The sequence below is a fragment of the Lepisma saccharinum genome, chromosome 5 (assembly GCF_977018435.1).
Source record: "Lepisma saccharinum chromosome 5, izLepSacc3.1, whole genome shotgun sequence".
NCBI classification, from domain to species: domain Eukaryota; kingdom Metazoa; phylum Arthropoda; class Insecta; order Zygentoma; family Lepismatidae; genus Lepisma; species Lepisma saccharinum.
The window spans coordinates 65,214,725-65,232,352 of record NC_139233.1 but is presented as its reverse complement, the minus strand read 5'-3'; the positions used below and the strand labels follow the sequence as shown (position 1 = coordinate 65,232,352).

General features: G+C 37.7%; 1 protein-coding gene across 1 annotated transcript in view; it reads right to left on the bottom strand.

The window, feature by feature from the left end:
* Nucleotides 1–12,002: 12,002 nt before the first annotated feature.
* Nucleotides 12,003–17,628, bottom strand: part of drongo (Arf GTPase activating protein drongo) — a 52,224-nt gene continuing 46,598 nt past the window's right edge. Inside the window, exon 10 of the mRNA XM_083122593.1 lies at nt 12,003–15,382. Within this exon, the coding sequence (XP_082978719.1) occupies nt 15,332–15,382 (51 nt within the window). The 3' untranslated portion in view covers nt 12,003–15,331. The remainder of the gene's footprint in view (nt 15,383–17,628) is intronic.

Genomic DNA, 17,628 nt, shown 5'->3' with positions numbered 1-17,628 from the left:
GTGACTGATGGGAAACAAATGATAGGGTAACAAACTTCCACAGCCATTCTTTATTGTACATGTACGTCATAAAACATTCACCTTCGTCTCTTTCAATATACTACTTCAAACCCTGATGATCATTTTGGGACACGGTGTGTATAAATGCTTGTGTATATAAGCACAAGCTTAACACTGGAATGGATGCTGAAATATGTAGTTGGTGCTTACTGTGTGAACAGGTTGTCAGTCTTTTTTATGCATACAAATCCATGAGAAATGAATAGGTACTCAATTTTATTCATACGACCCATTTTTTTGTTAATCAAATTGTCAGTCAGTTTAACATACATATATATATTTTATGATGATTGCATAACTCTCAAGGTATACAGATTTTGCAATGGCATAAATGAAAATTTGAACTGATTAATAATTTGTTTTTAAAAAAAAAAATCAGCATTGACTCAATAATCACAGAAGTGGAAAAATGAAAATTATTACAAATTGCCCCTACCTCTTTCCAAACTCAGGTGATTCTAATGTATATTGTCTCTGTAGGTTGCTCCTCTGTTTGCACTATTTGTTTGTTCTTTTTGTGGGTGAATCAGTTTGTTGAAACCCAAATAATATGTTGAGAAGAGTGTATGTTTCTGTGGAGTTATCATTTGTGCATTCGGCAAATTTGTTTTGGACAAGAATGAAAGCTTGGTGGAAAAGAAGTGTCATATCATTATTTTGATCTATTGAAAGACTGTGCACTTTTATTCCCCAGAAACTTTCGTGGACTGTACTGTTTTCTCCACAACTGTAAAATAAATGTATTACATAATAGTATCCTAGTCTTTTTCTTTTCTGTAATTGTTGTGACTTAAACTAGTTATTTGCACAGTTGCATGTAAAGTTTTTTTAATGCAGGTGCACATTGCCTCTCACTATTTTCATTTACCTTCTGCACGATTTCATGGCGTCCCTGGTAGTATGAGTGCTGTAGTCTTCTTACCTGGGTGAACATGTTTATATATTTCATACATTAATTCATTCCAGTAGCAGTAATTTTTGTTATAATAAGTGCGTTAAAGGAACATGATAATATCAGACTGAAGCAGTGTTTTTGAGGGGGGGCATCACTATTATTGGGGAAAATATGCCTCCTTGCCCATATGGAAAAAAAATATCTTGCTTGCCCCTCCCTGGAAAAAATCATGCGTACATGTACAAATAATAAATGTATCACTAGATGGCATAAAGTGCTGCAACACTACTTGAAAGCATCCATTTCATCAGTTGATCGATTTCATCATCGGAGTATTATCAAGCTTCAGCCCCAAAATATATACATTCGTGGTGTGATGTACATACACTATTAACCTTTCAACTACTCCCAGAAAAATAAATTTAATATTGTGGAGTCTGGTTCGATGTTTTCTGAATGCTTTGGCTTCTGTGCTGAATGTTGTTGTTGATATTTCGTGTTTGTGTGCAAACCAATAATTATTGTTTCTTACTCTTAGCAATATTTCTATCATTATTAAACTTTTTTTAAAGGAATTACATTATTCGTTCGCAGACCATCTGATTAGTGGGAGAAGGGGCAACAGCCTTGATGAGACACTGTTTTATTGTATTCATGGGTATGAAACACGGGAAATCCCATTAGCATAATTTTATATTTATATGTATTGTATATCCAAAAAAGGGATTTCATGAAATTAAACTTGTGTTTATCTCCAGAGGATCGGCTGAAGATGAAGATGTTTAAAATTAATAATAAACTAAAATCTATAAATAAATCAATCAAATGCACTTCAAAATACATTTGGAAATTAGGGGGACGAGGTAGTTGAGATGGGGCTTTGCCATTTGAGGAGCAGCCGCCCCTGTTGCCATGCACGCCAGCTGAATTTGATAATGATGAATGCAGCATCCAGCAATAGAAATGGTTGGATATTTTTTTGCAAACGTACAACTAATATGCAGGTTTTTTTTCAAATAGTCTGCAGCGATCCAGTGCTGGACGAAATTGTGAAAAAGCGTCTGCTTCGATATCTCCCCACAAGGTGGAACTTTCACTCAAGATGCGTCAACAATACAGAATGGAAATAACAGTGTGTGAAGGCGGTTTTGAAAGGGGAGGAAATTAGGAACAGTTTTATATTTTAGCTCAGCATATTTAGTCAGATCATGCCCCAAGTAGAAATGATGGCAAAATAAGGGTCGACTACGGTAAAGTATATGCACCCTCCTCCTTTCCAAATTCCTGGGCACGTCACTGACTGCAACCACCAACATTTCGAACCATGAGCCGCCACTGCTTGGTACACATATCACTTACAATCTGAAAAGAAATACTGGGTGGGTAAGACACCCCTAGGGGTGGGGGTGACATGAAAAAATAATTGAAAACGACCGATATTAGTGTAGATATAGTTTTCGGGGTTGCTAAGATGAATAGTGACACTCCAAATGCCCTTCAACTTCAAGACACCTCTGGCACCCCTAGGGGTGGGGGTGGGAAGAGGGCGACTTGTAAAAATAATCTAAAACTACCGTTATTAGTGTGGAATCCAGCATTTTCGGGGTCGCCAAGATGAATAGTGATGCTCCCAATGCCGTTCAACTCCAAGACACCTATGGCACCCCTGGGGGAGGGGTGACATGTAAAACGACAGATATTAGTGTGGAATCGATAGTTTTCGGGGTCGTCAAGATGAATAGTGATGCTCCCAATGCCATTCAACTCCAAGACACCTCTGGCACCCCTGGGGGAGGGGTGACATGTAAAACGACAGATATTAGTGTGGAATCCATAGTTTTCGGGTTCGCTAACATGAATAGTAACACTCCCAATGCCGTTCAACTCCAAGACACCCCTAGGGGTGGGGCTGGGAAGGGGGTGACACGTAAAAATAATCAAAAACGACCAATATTAGTGTGGAATCCATAGTTTTCAGTGTCGCTAAGATGAATAGTGACAATCCCAATGACGTTCAACTCAAAGTTCAATTTACACTATAGTTAGAATTCATTATTTTACTGTCTAATAGAAGATTGGGATAAATAAATACCCAGGCAATCATCCAGTAATATTCATAAACAATGGTAACACCAGAGACTTAGTCAATCTCAACCCTCTCCCCTTTCCTACAGGAAATTATATATACCTCCAAAAATATGCTTTCCCACATACTTTTTATAAGGGAAATAGCTTCTGGGAATTAATCAGGATGATATGAATTCATAAATAACTGGAAAACAAAATTGACTTAAGTCTTAGAGTGGAAGTGGACTCAACTTCCTGACCATGCATCACATCATTGCTGTGTGAAGAGCTGCTGGCAGAGACTTGGCCCTGGGCTGGTGTAACATGAACTGTACTTTTAATTTTGGTGATCCTCACTATGAATTATACGTAACAGTGTACTTTCTTTTCAATATACTACTGATGAATATAGTTCTATTAATTTTTTTGGAAACCGTACTTTTTTTTTTTTTTTAATAATAGATTGACAAAACATTTATAACATGCTGTACTGAAAATCTCATTTGAGAGAAATGTCATTAAAACTTCAAATGCAACATTGGATATGGTCTATTTTTGTGCAGCTGAAAAAACGGGAATTCCACAAAATTCACAGAAATGAAACTCATTGTTATCGCTGAATCCAGGCTAACGTCACAGTGAGGCCCCTACATACAATTTCAGTTATAACTTTTATGCCAAGTTGTTATTTATATTTTTATCACATGTGAAACATCTGTTATTTCATCTTGTAGCCCTTTTTGAAACAATTTTTCCCCAGTGGAGATCTATTGGAAGCCAGGAGCTGAAGCTTCCCTCCACAATGTTATGGTCTGGCAGACATCATGACCAATATGGTTTCTTGATTTGTTACCAGCATATTTAAAAAAAACAAAAAAACATGTAGAGCCAACTGATATTCTTGATGAGTCTTCCAAGTGTGTCGACAGTAAACATCAGCTGCTTTTTCTATTCAGCGATCGTCTCATCTCAAACAATTTCCAGCTTATTTAAGGGAAATTTCACACTGAAGCAACTATGACACATGTTGCTCGAGGATTTTGTCAATTGAATGCAAGCTTATGCAGCATGTCACTGCTATGTGAAATATTGATTTGTTTGTTTCCAAGTAACATGTGTTGTGTGTCTGGTGTGAAAGTTGCCTAACTCAGACCTGTCTGTATATATTTACAAATACTAAATATGGTTTGCAAGTTGAAATTTCTCATAAGCGACACTATCTGTTGAATTTCTGCAATTATACAAAATTTCAAGACGACATAGACAACATTGCAGGGGTGACCGATATGCCACTGTATTTCCAGGTGTGGCGGTTAATAATTCTTGATTTCGTCGCTGGATGGCCCTGGAAGCAAGGGTTGGTGCACAGTCTCGACTGTTGTGTCAGTGTGTTGCCAGAGACAGTAGCTGTTTAAACGCCGTGGATGTGCAACCGAGTGCGAGTGATCGTGATATTGGGTTTGTGTGGGAAACATGTTGACCTTCAAACCAAATAAGGAGCATGTGCGGCATGTCCTGCTTTTCTTGTTTAATCAAAAGAAAAACGCGAGTGAAAGCCATCGTATCCTTGTGGAAACGTACGGTGACAATGTCTTAACGCAAGACGCGTGTGTGCATTGGTTTCGACGATTCTAAAGTGGTGATTTCGACTTGTAAGACAAAGATGGCCCAGGCCAGCCGAAAAAATTCCAAGATGCCGAATTGCAAGCACTGTTGAACGAAGACTATACGCAAACGCAACAACAACTGGCAGAGAAGTTAAATGCTGGTCGCCAAACCACATCTGATCGTCTTCATGCCATGGGAAAGATCCAGAAGGCAGGAAAATGGGTACCACATCATCTGAACGACAGACAAATGGAAAAGCGAAAAACAGTGTGTGAAGTGTTGCTTTCTCAGCATGAAAGGAAGTCTTTCTTGCATCGGATAGTGACTGGGGATGAAAAATGGATCTACTTCAAGAACCCAAAATGCAAAAAGTCATGGGTTGACTCAGGGCAACCTTCAACATCAACCACAAAACCGAATTGCTTCGGAAGGAAGACAATGCTGTGAATTTGGTGGGATCAGAAGGGTGTGGTGTACCATGAGCTTCTGAAACCAGGTGAAACAGTGAATGCCATTCGCTACCATCAACAACTCATCAATTTGAACCATGCATTCATCGAAAAGTGCCCAGATTGGGCGACAAGACACGGAGAAGTGATTTTGCAGCACGACAACGCCTCATCACACACAGCGAAAGGCATCAGACACACCATTTCTGCACTTGGCTGGGAATTCTTGCCCCACCTGCCATACTCACCAGACTTAGCCCCTTCGGACTACCACTTGTTTTCATCGATGTCTCACTCACTTTCCCAGCAACACTTCAACAATTACAAAGATGTCGAACAATGGCTTGCTGACTGGATCACCTCAAAATGTGAACGATTTTTCTGGAAGGGCATCCACAATTTGACAGATGGGCACAATGTATAGCTAGCGATGGTGCACACTTTGAATAAAGCATTTGTTACCTTTCTCCCCAGATACACTTGTTTTCTTTCGGATCAATTAAGAATTATTAACCGGCACACCTGGTAAGTTTCCTTGTTTGAATATTAGTGATTACGGTTCTATATTGCAGTGTGTTTGAAAAGTCGAACAACCTGCGAGATATGCATGTTTTTATTTTTTGTGTGTCTTCAAGCCTCATTGGTTGGCATATTTTTTAATATTTTATTGTCAACTACGAGCCACGGTGGTCTAGTCAGGAGGGAATCTGACAGAATTTTTCTGACCTTGTCACCACATAAAGCTGCTCTGGGGCTCATCCAGCCTCAAATCAATGAATACCTCCAGAAAATAATGAGTCAAGTCGGACAGTTTTTTTTTTTTTTTTTTTTCCAGAGTACTAATTTTGAGGGAGAAAGGTGCGAAAAGATTTTGCAGGGTCATAATTCAAAGTTTTTTTGAATGCAAATCTTTTGTCATTTGTGACCAATATTGGTCCAATGCCTGATGGGTTTGGGAATAGCAGTTTTATAGGCAAAGTGAAAAAGTGGCAGTTTAGCAACACTAGCAGTCCATATTTTTTGTAGGAAATTACTGGCACATCTTAGGTTTTCTAGAAATTTATTTGCCTCAAAATCAAACAAGAAATGCTCTCTAGCAACATAGTGTTAGTAAAAGTAAAGAGTATGGATGAGTTGAATTGCAGTGTTAGTAAAAGTAAAGAGTATGGATGAGTTGAATTGCCATTGCATGCTACAGTGTGATTCAAAAGTCCCCAAACTAATTTTAAAAATTCATTGATGTAAAACTAGAAAATATTTCTGGGTATTGTTGCTTGTGGTGATATGTGGGTGACCTTGGAAACGTGCTGTGCTACGGGATAGATGCACGTGACAGCACGTTCATGTGGGAGTTGGCAAGAAGTAAAATCCCGTGCGCCATGAGTCTCGTGCAAGAACAGAGAGTTGCTATGTTGGAAGCTTATTTTGTGATGTCCTGGAGCCTGGTTTCATTTGGACGGGTATGTTAACAGTCAGAACACTCACATCTGGGCTTCAGAAAAAAAAAAGTCTGTTAATTCAGCTGTGTACGGATACATTATCCATAATTTTGTGGCGATGCTCGAAGAAGAGGAACATTATTGTCAGTTCCAACAAGTCTGTGCAACCTGCCACAATTTGAACAAAACAATGGAGATGTTCCGCAAGTTCTCCCAAGACCCACCGGTCTCATAAAAATTCTGTCCGCCTCGCTCACCAGATTTGAGTCCTCCAGATTTTTATTTATGGGGGATATCTAAAAAATACAGTGTACCACACAACCTCAGGACGCTGCAAGATCGGCAGAACAACATAAACAGCTGCGAGGGACATGCCAAGCAACATAATGAAAAAAGTAGGGCCCAACATGTATGTCGCGTGAATTTGTGTATTCGAGAAAATGGATAGCACTTCCAGCATCATTTGTAAATATTGTAAGCACGAATTTCAATAAAGTTATGGGTCACAGTATAAGAGAATTTGAATTAAATTGACCTTCACTATTTTCATGAAATTTTTTTTGAAATCAAAGTTTGGGGACTTTTGAATCACACTGTACTATGATATTAAGCTTACACTTTCGGCAGCAACAGATATTTCTGTTCAGATAAATATTCTTATGTGACCCCCCCAATTAACCTCTTCATTACAATCAAGTCTGATTTGGGTGCAAACCTATTTCACAGAACCAGACCCTAAAACAGCTTTCAGATTGAAGTGACAAGTGACATTTTGTCACTAGAAACTAGGGATGAGACCGATTAATTGGTACTCTATCAGTATCAGCCGATATAGGCATATCGGTAAAATTACCAATTATTTTACCGATCCGATATATCAATAAATATCTGATAAATTAGTGCAAAAGTCTGCAATTTTGTTGTAATTTTTATGGATAAATAACCTGCACACTCCATGCTCTACTTTCTAAACAAGTAAATGTCTAAATATGCAACTTCTTTTGCACTGCAGTCATCTTGAAACAATTTATTAAGGAGGTCAGTGAACCTTTCAGGTTCTTCAAGGACCATTTCTAATTTTATATCGGATCGGTATCAGTAAATTTTATATCGGTATCGGCCAAAATTTCACATCGGCCCATCCCTACTAGAGTCGTTTTCACGTTCAGAAGACACAACGGCGCTTATGGAGAAACCGCACAGTGTTGCCAATACAGCGCTAGCTCATGTCGCTGGGAAATGATGAGCTTCCTTCACAATGAAGGTGTTACATATTTTGTATATATAATGATAATTATATGTAATTATTAATATTAATATTATACTGTGAACATTACAGTTCATTAGCATGTCATTTTCCCATTAGATTTAATTTAATTCACAGGCACATTTAATATTCATTCGCCTTTCTCTGTAATTATTTCATAGAATAACATTGAGATATGGTAATGTGTTACATATATATATATATAAATTCATTATTGTCTATGAATTTATGTGAACGTTGGAAACTGAAAGGTGATCTTCATTTCAGTATTAATGTCAAAACAACGTGTATTTGCGACAGCACTAATGTTGCTCACAACAGCAGCATTGGAAATAATTGTCAATTATTAAATTAAAGTAATTGCAATTCTATTATAACAAACTGCATGAAGTTAATATTTTTACTGAATGGAAATAAAATAACAACTCGAAAACTTGGTGGGGATTAGCCGGAATGCTGCGGTGAGTCAGCTCAAGATGGCCAGACAACGTCTCCTTACTTCGCGAGGTTAAAAAGAAACTCCAAATGCATGGAAGTAATATTTCTGGGAACCTTTGAGTTGTTATAAAAAATTTCATTATTTTCTCCACAACTTTGTCGCTAGAAGTTGTTACTTGGAATTACAGAACAAAAAATGGCCAGCGATGACATTTTCTACTGCACGAATATAAAAAATATCCACATACTTTATTTGAATATTTTTTTATGCGAATATGCTTTAAAGTATTGATAAATTCTGAGCACCACCATCACCTATGACAATTAAAAAACAGTGTCAATTTTTTTCATAATGAATACCTCAATGTTACGGCATGTTTCAATGTTAGGAATGAAAACAGAATGAAAACAATGTAAAAATTTTGTTTTCACAGAAAATTTGAGTTTTTAATTTATCTAAAAATATGTAAGCAAGTTACCAGTTTTTTGTGCTCACCATCGTATTCTCTACAAAATTTCCTGCAAAACTGCAGGTACCGATTTTACGCAAGCTAAATTTGTAAATCGAGAAATTTCACAACAGCGCGCTCGTATTTTCCCATAAGGAAAGCATTGTCCATGAGAGCCCATTGTGTCTTCTGAACGTGAAAACGACTATAGAAACTAAGCCCTCAAATAAATCAAATCTTTTCTACCTAAATGACATGACAAGTTACATATGTCACTTGTCACTCCAACTAGACTGTTTTCTCAGTAGTGTGGATTCTGTCCTCAAATTCTTGTGTGTTTTGAAATGTGACATTACCCCTTCCTATTTAAAAAATTCAACCCACCATTCAAGATGGTCACCATGGTTACCACTGAGGAGTAGCGACTCTAGCAAATCACAATATTTATTTTCTTCTTGAAGCCACAATTCATATACAACATTTCACACTCTTCTCACTCCTTGGTACGATTGGCAGGCAGCCTGGAAAGAGCTGATCTAGCATTATTTTTGACCGCCAAACCAAGTTTCAGGTGGAACCTAACGTGGAAAGAGAAGATGAAGATTTCAGTGTTTATTCCCCATACTCCTCACCTCGAACCCTCCAGCCAGTGGTTTCAGGAATCCCAGTCTATTATACTGTATATTTATGCATAATTGAATATGGCTTTGAGTTTTATTATTTATGAAAAGAGAAAGTATTTTGTTTGGGGATGAATTTCTGGTAACAGTTCCTTTTTCTCCAGTAAGGAATATAACTATTAGGTGCATCCAGAAAGTAAGTTTCCCACTCGCCCACAGGTGGCAGGCCATGCGTATTGCAAACGGTTTTACACATGCGTGAAAGGCACATGACCTATCAAGTGAATGTCCTAGAAGACGTCTCCCGAAAGTCCTCAGTAGCATCGTGGCAGAGAAAGATGATGACAGCTCTTATTCCATCTCCTGCCGCGTGCCAGGTTCGTTCGGTGATCAAGTTCTTGAACACACAAAACATAAAGCCGATCGAAATTCATCGTCAGCTGTGCCAGACGTCATGAGCAAGCACATGGTGCATCGTTGGTGCAGGACGACGAGCGCAGTGGGCAGCCATCGGCCGTTATGGAGCAGGTGCAGCAGTGCATATTGGAGGATCGTCGCATCACAATTGCGGAACTCGGCAACCATTTCCCCGCAGATTTCTTGGTCGTTGTTGCACGACATTGTTACCAAACGCCTCTTCTTCCGGAAATTGTGTGTCTGGTGGGTGCTGAAGCAACTGAATCCCGAACACAAAGGAAAATGCATGGGCACGGCACTGACATTTCTGCAGCGTTACCATGATGATGACGATTTTCTCAACCGGATCATCACAGGGGATGAAACGTGGGTTGCATACAGCACCCCAGAAAGCAAGCAGTAGTCCGCATTGGCGTCACAGTGGATATCCATGCAGGACGAAGTTTAAACAGACTGTGTCGGTGCGTGATGTGCACGGTGTTCTGGGACAGACAAGGCATTCTGCTCATCAAGTTTCTTCCCAGAGGTGAGACTAAACGCTAACCATTACTGTGAAACACTGGGGACATTGTGATGAGCCATTCAGAATAAGCAGCTCGGTAAGCTCAGTGCTGGGGTGATCTTGCTGCACGACAATGCGAAGCCACATATGGCTAGGCACACTGCAGCCCTTCTGGACAGGTTCGGTTGGGAGGTGTTCCATCGTACAGCCCGGATCTCGCTCCCAGAGATTACCACCTGTTCTTGCACCTGAAAAAGTTCCTGTCTGGCCAACATTTTCACGTCACAGCGACGAAGAGGTTCAGATGGCTGTTACACAGTGGTTCGGCACCCAGGCGGCGGATTTCTACCATGCAGGTATACAGAAGTTGGTCCCACGCTATGACAAGTGCTGTATCTGTGGCAATAAATCACTGAATGAAATAATGTTTCCTTTTTGTGCACGACCCCAGGGAAACTTACTTTCTGGATGCCCCTAACATAATAACGTAAAAAAAAATGCTCTCTTTTTTGTTTTAGTATATTTGTGGTGGTGGTGTATTATACTTTGAAGCAGCTTGAAGTGGAAAATGTTCGCTGGGGGAATGTTTTGTCAAGCCTTGTGGTTAACTGTGGGGGGGGGGATGCGCTCCTATGGTTCAATGTGGTGACAATGAGACAGCGGGGGGATACTATTTCCCCTCACTTTGAACACTGGTCTGTAGTGAAATAACAGTGACAAACTGTACAAGGAGCAAATTACACAAAACCTCTTGTCAGTTTTCACCCTGTGCTAATTTACATTTTTGGCATTTCACATTGCGACAAGACAATAAAAATTGCTAACAAACTCATGGTAGTAATGAGGAACATCAAACATTCATACAGTAATCATAATTTCAACTCAAGACCTTTCTTCAAGATTCTCATTGTTTTCCAAGAGGGCTTTTTTAAAATTTCCCTTGTCTCTCTGTGTGTGTCCTTGTGTGAATAGGCCAAACCAGAAATATTTTAACAGAGGTTAGGCTGCTGAGAAAGTATTTAGAGTGTAAATATTGGTAAGAAAATGAGCAAAATAATTACAATTACCAAAACTTATTTTTTCAAAAGTTCATGGGGGTTTATGACCACCATAACACCCCTTTCCAGTTATTATTAGTTCAACTCTGTTCTATCCATATAATTGGGACGAGGACTGATCTACTACAATACAATGTTAGGTACAAACTGTTCTTAATTTTTTTAGGTGAAACTTCATAGAGGATTTAGGTATTTGCACAAGCGGATACAGATAAATGAAATTCAGGTTTTGTGCTAAATTACCACTTCCATGAAATAGCAAAATTTTTTAGTGTTTTACTGAAACAACACTGTAATCTGTGCATTTCGGTGGGTGGGTGAAGGGGGAGGTGGTGTGCACAATGCTTTAAAGATTACCCCTAATCAGTTGCTACCTCAAGTGTGAAGGTCACTGCACATCACTGTTTGAAACTACCGGATGGTTAGGGAACTTTTGAATCACCCTGTATATTACATCTCACTAATGTAAATGAAGCATTATCATCTATGCTATATACTGTAATGGTAATGTAGCACTCGTGTATAAAATGAAAACCACTTGGAGAATATCCAATGCAGGGTTCAGCTAGTCCACAATTGCAGTTCTGGTTCAAACCATGATTACAAGAAACAAAAGGTTGAAAATATATCATAAAATTAAATGGAACTAACACAATTTTCTTCATTTTAGGGGTTTTTAAATTCATTCAGCTCTTACAATAAAAAATATTGCCCTTCAAGAAGTTACATAATGCAAGTTGCAAAAATAAAATATATTATGTATATCTATATATATATTCTGTTGGTGTACAATTGTAACTATGGAAAAACAAAAGCATCCAAGCATAGTAAAGCATACTGTTCTAAAAAAATGACAAAAAAATTACATATAATTTACATTAGAAGTCAAAGCTGTGCATGCTTACATGATACAAGTGACACTACTTGGTTTGGGATCCAAAACCAAACATGTAAATTTTCGTTTAAAATAAAAATTCCTATCTGTGTTTAAAAAAAATGGTTAAATGTACAAAGAACTACATCTTTGTGTTGCTAGGTGGCACATTTGTTACATGTGTGTGTGTGTATGTATGTATGTGTGTGCGCGAATTTAGGTATGTATGTACAATGTGCATATTATGCATACACACACAGCTTTTACATACAAGTACACATACAGATTAACCAAGTGTGTAGGTTTACAAATAAATGGAGAAGCTCTGCATTTCTGTACAATGTAACCAAATCAGAACTGTTCTTTTTTTGCTGCAGCTCCACATGCAGTCAGCAGAGAAATTATGCAATTACAGACTATACAAATAATTTTCTTATACAAAACAGTCTAAATTATACATGTTCCTATAAAGGACAATGTAAGTAGTTAATCTTCAGAATATTCATTATCACATAGACACGCACGCACATTCACTAAGACAAAAAAAAATTCTGAACAATTGCAATTAAAAATACTCAATTATACATATTTGCAATGCATGTTATGGTAATGCTTTCGTATTTAAAAAATATTGATCTTTATTCACAGATAGAAAAGAAAAATATCACAGAAATATACTTGGCTGCACATCCAAATAGTTACTGCATATTTTTAAAATTAAGTAAATGTAAAAAATAGTTTGCATCGTTAACAGTATTTACGAGGTTCCCATTCAGCCTCATAGTGCATTTGTTCTATGTATTATGCTTGTTGTACATAATATTTACAAATTAAAATATTTTGCATCAATTGTTAACAGTCTTTACTAGGGGTCAGCCGATACTGAAAAACTTTGAATTGTTACAATTTCCAAGTAATATAAATAAATATATTACCTGTGGTGCAACAGACCGTGAGGGCCAGGGTATACGTACCGACTGCCAGCCTCACTCCCACCTGCCGAGCTGGGAGATCATCCAACTCGTTGTGACATGTGGTCAACATGACAAACCCCAGTCGTTGTAGGTTTCCATGACTGGGTTACACTACTCTTTGGTAGATCCCCAATTTCCTCACGATGGTGGGTGGCCACTGTTTCCAAACTCATGCCGAAATCTCAGGAGAAAAGTTGTTATGCTTCCCCCAGGAGACTCGAACCTCGAACCCGGAGCCCAAAGCGTGATACCTTAGACTGCATGGCCAAGATGTGGGACACAAATTTCTAAGTATCGGTTTGAATTTGAATTGTTGTTTTAAGTCCACTTATGCACAGGTAGGCTAGTTGGGACCAAACCTACAGTTTAAAGTGGGATCCGAACACTGTGCGATGTGCTTCCACTGAGTATCGAACTCGGGACTCCTTGATTACAAGGTGACGACGTCACCACCATGCAATTGGGGAGGCCCAGAAAGTATCGGTAACAGTGGGAATTGGTAAAGAGTATCGTCAGCAGTATTGGCATCGTCTCACCCTAGTTTTTTACAATCTTTAGTCTGTTAATAAAAATTCTTATAGAACCAAGATATATTTGCGCACGATATGCACACTGACAACTAAATGAGAAGTGTCGACAAATATTTAGATGATTATCACAGAAAAGTGTATAATGTCAGCCATTACAAACCGTGCCCTGCATTAACTTATGCCCCTGGGCACAAGTGATGAAAAATTAATTGCATTGTTAAAAAATACATTACTTTAACTCTGTGACAGAACACTGAGAATAACCTTGGGGACAATCACCTAACAGCAGCACATCCTAAATGCTGCACAGAAAAACAAATTACAAGTTTACTCTCAATTATGACTTTTTCGTCACTTCATACTAATCAAAACAATTCTTTTACACTAGTCACTAAGTTAATCTTGTTAAACTACGGGGCATATTACGAAAACTATTTAATCCAGGTACGTCCAGAAATGGCTGGACAAACACAAATTTCCATTTGTATAAAATCTTACTATACAGTTCTACCCGAAACTGGACAAAATATCTTCTTGAACTTGAAGATTTTTTTTTGGCAGACATGCGGGTGCACGTAGTTATATTTGGAAATTTTACCTCCCACTTTTTGACACAGGCATAGCTATTGCCCAACAAAGCCCAAAGCAAAAAAAAAGTGGATCCGAACAGAAAAATGGGAGCTAAATTGACCAGAATTCTCATTTTCTTTCTCTAAAACATGCTGTAATATTCGGATTTAAAAATTAACCATATTTGTTGTCGTAAGCCTCCGAAATCAGATAATATTGGTGTCGGAGAAAATTAATTTTCTGTCGGTGACAGATCCCAGATTTCGAATTATCCAGTATCTGTTTTGAAAGAAAAATAATCCCAATTATCTGACCAAATAATCAGATATTTGATATTTATCAAATATCAAGATAAAATTTTATCTGGATTTGGCCTAACCGAAATGAAAAATTCTACAAAACTTGACAATGAGGTAGGAAAAATTAACCGTATCTTTTGTCTTGAAGTATGATCCCCTGGTAAACTTGGGGATATCACCACTACTAAGACTAGGCACTTACAGTTTTTCATCAACCATGCACGAAACTACTGGCAATTCTATCAAAATGATTGGTGGAGGCTTATTACACAAAATATGGTATTTTCATCATCACACCGTCTTTTTTTTTTTTTTTTTCATGAAACATATCACTGGAGACTAATCCTAGAAACGTCCTAAGGTATAATACAATCATTTATCTTCTGTATAAGCACATCCATTTTATATAATAGTTTCTCGTTATCTACATTTCTACATTGTGGAACCTACATCCAATGCTTTCATATGTAAAAAAATCAACAATGTTATACATAAAATAGTACATTATATTATAGTGTTTTTCCCCTACTTACAATATCTTTGGCGTAGTATTTCTCCAGTGACTTGTTACACATTGTAAAACAAACATTAAAATTCACAAAATGCAAACACTTAAATATATACATTACCATAATATTTACTTTTGCAATATATTAAAGTCATATTTGCTTAAAAATAATTATCTGAAAGCAGCGTATGTAAAAGGAAACGGAAAAGAAGAAAAAGAAAAGAGATTTTTTTCCCCATTCTTTTAACATGAATTGTTCTAGTATAACATGTATGCAAAAGACACTACATTATCCTCATTTAGTGTTTCACAAAAAGGGATTACTTGAGTGACCAGTTGTACCTGGACTAGCACCAAACTGAAAACAGAAAAAAAATGATCATCATTACTAGCTCTTGTAGCTTCAGATTCTCTATAAAGTTAAAATGTTTGTAAGAATATATTTGTTTTTCTGTATGCACAAAATTTATCAGTTAAATAAATGCAGCACTTCAATACTTGACACAGACATGTAATATACGTATGTTGCAAAGCTAGAGACATGTGAAATTATGTATATGGTGGAACCTTGATTTTATAATTACAGATTTCACATTTTTATGCATTTTAAGTTTAGTTTATCTTGCTCTAGAATGCACTCTATTCAATATTGTTAAATTATACATATTAAATCATGTACAGGGAGATGGGAATTTTTAAGTTGGACCAATTGTTGTTGAGATTATTTGTTTTTAACACTGTAATGACGGGCGGGTCTTGTAGGCCCGGTTTCAATTTTTATACCCGTTTAATTTTTTAATGCTAAAAATGAATGTGTTCTCCTTCCGTGACTTTTCGTCAATTTCAAAAGCCTTTGAAATCATTTATTGTAATCTTTGATTATTTTTTAAGTTTGGTCAGAAAATGTATTACTCGCGTTGCGGACGGACGGGTCCTTTAGGCCAGATTTTAATTTTTAAATATATAGGCCTATTTTTTTCTACTGCAGAAATATCCCTCTTCGCCTCTGTGACTTTTCAAGGATAGTCACAGAGATATCGTATTCCTGGACCCCGTGGGTGAGTGGTTAGCACATAGCACTGCCATGTCAATGATCCTGGGTTCGTATCCCCCTCGGACAAGGTTCTATGCAAATGTCCATTCATCAATTTCATCATTTCATCACTGATCCCCATCTTCGCAAATTAGCCAAGAGGCAAAAACCGAGAAGTAAAATGAAACAAATCAATCAATTGAAATCATATACAGTACCCTTTGCCAGTTCAGTTCACCCAGGAAAAACAAATATCCTAAGTTGCAGACGGATACTGGAAAAAAGGATTTGTTTGTTTGTCGACAATAGTCTGCATAACCATTGTTGGTTATTTCAGTTTGTTGGTTTCAAAGCACAGGTGCTGCAATTTTCCGGAACTTTCGGAACGAATCTGCATGCACACTTTGTTTGGTGCAGAACATCTGTGTAGTTTGGACGACGAATTTGTTCGTTCTCGTACCAAATACACGAAAGCTTAGGTCTCGTCTCCAGATAAGCTCGAACCTATAAGAGATGTATTCGAGACTTGGAATGTTTACCTCCGAGAAGCGTACATTCCTGATTGCATCATGACTGTATACGAACAACTGGTCAATTGTAGAGGGCGATGCCCTTTTGGACAGTGAAATATGGTAAATATGGATCAAGCTGTGGCTGATTTGTGATTCTCCAAGAGCTTATGTTTTGAAGGCTCAAATCTACAAAGGAAAGGAAGCTGGAGTTAATAGGTAGAAAAATCAAGTAGAGAGAGTAGTGAAGGACTTAGTCGAAGGTAGTCGAAGAAACATCACGTGCCAAAATTTCTTCACGAGTGTATCTCTTTCAAGGGATCTACTTGCCAAGAAACTTACTTTGGTCGGCACGATGCGAAAGAACAAAGGAGAGCTGCCATCAGAGTTTACTGCCACAAAACAGCGAGTGTGTATTTCATCTTTGTTTGGATTTCAAGATGATCTCATGATAGCATCATATTGCCCCAAGAAGAACAAGGTGTTGATTCTACTTTCTATGTTCCATGAACAGCCGAAAATCGATGCTTCCACAGCACAGCTAATAACACAAAATGGTACAAAACTACAGTGTGAAACGAAAAGCTCGGAGAAGGCCATGGGTTATATTTCATGACATGATCGACTTCAGTGCACTAAATGCATTTGTTTTGTACCAAACAGTACATCCTTATGAATTGGGAGCCAAATCGGGTAGACGTAGAAGATTCTTGCAGTACCTGGGAAAGGAGCTCAGTAGCAAACTAGTAATGGACGAGCAAACCAACGGGTGTTCAAATGAAGAGCAAGGTGTACAGAAGCAATCCAGAAGGAGGTGTCATATTTGTCCATCAAAAATCGATCGGAAAACAAGTACAGTGCACTTGAAATGTATGCAAACGTTTGTACTCAGCATTTACGTGTTCTATGTAACACATTTTAATCGATGTTGTAAGTTATTTTTGACAAAAAGTAGATAATAAAAATATGTAAATTCTTAAAAATCATTAATGATAACTGGACGTATGATAAAAATGTTTCAAATGTAAAAAACTATTATACTCAAAACTCAAGGGTTTCTTT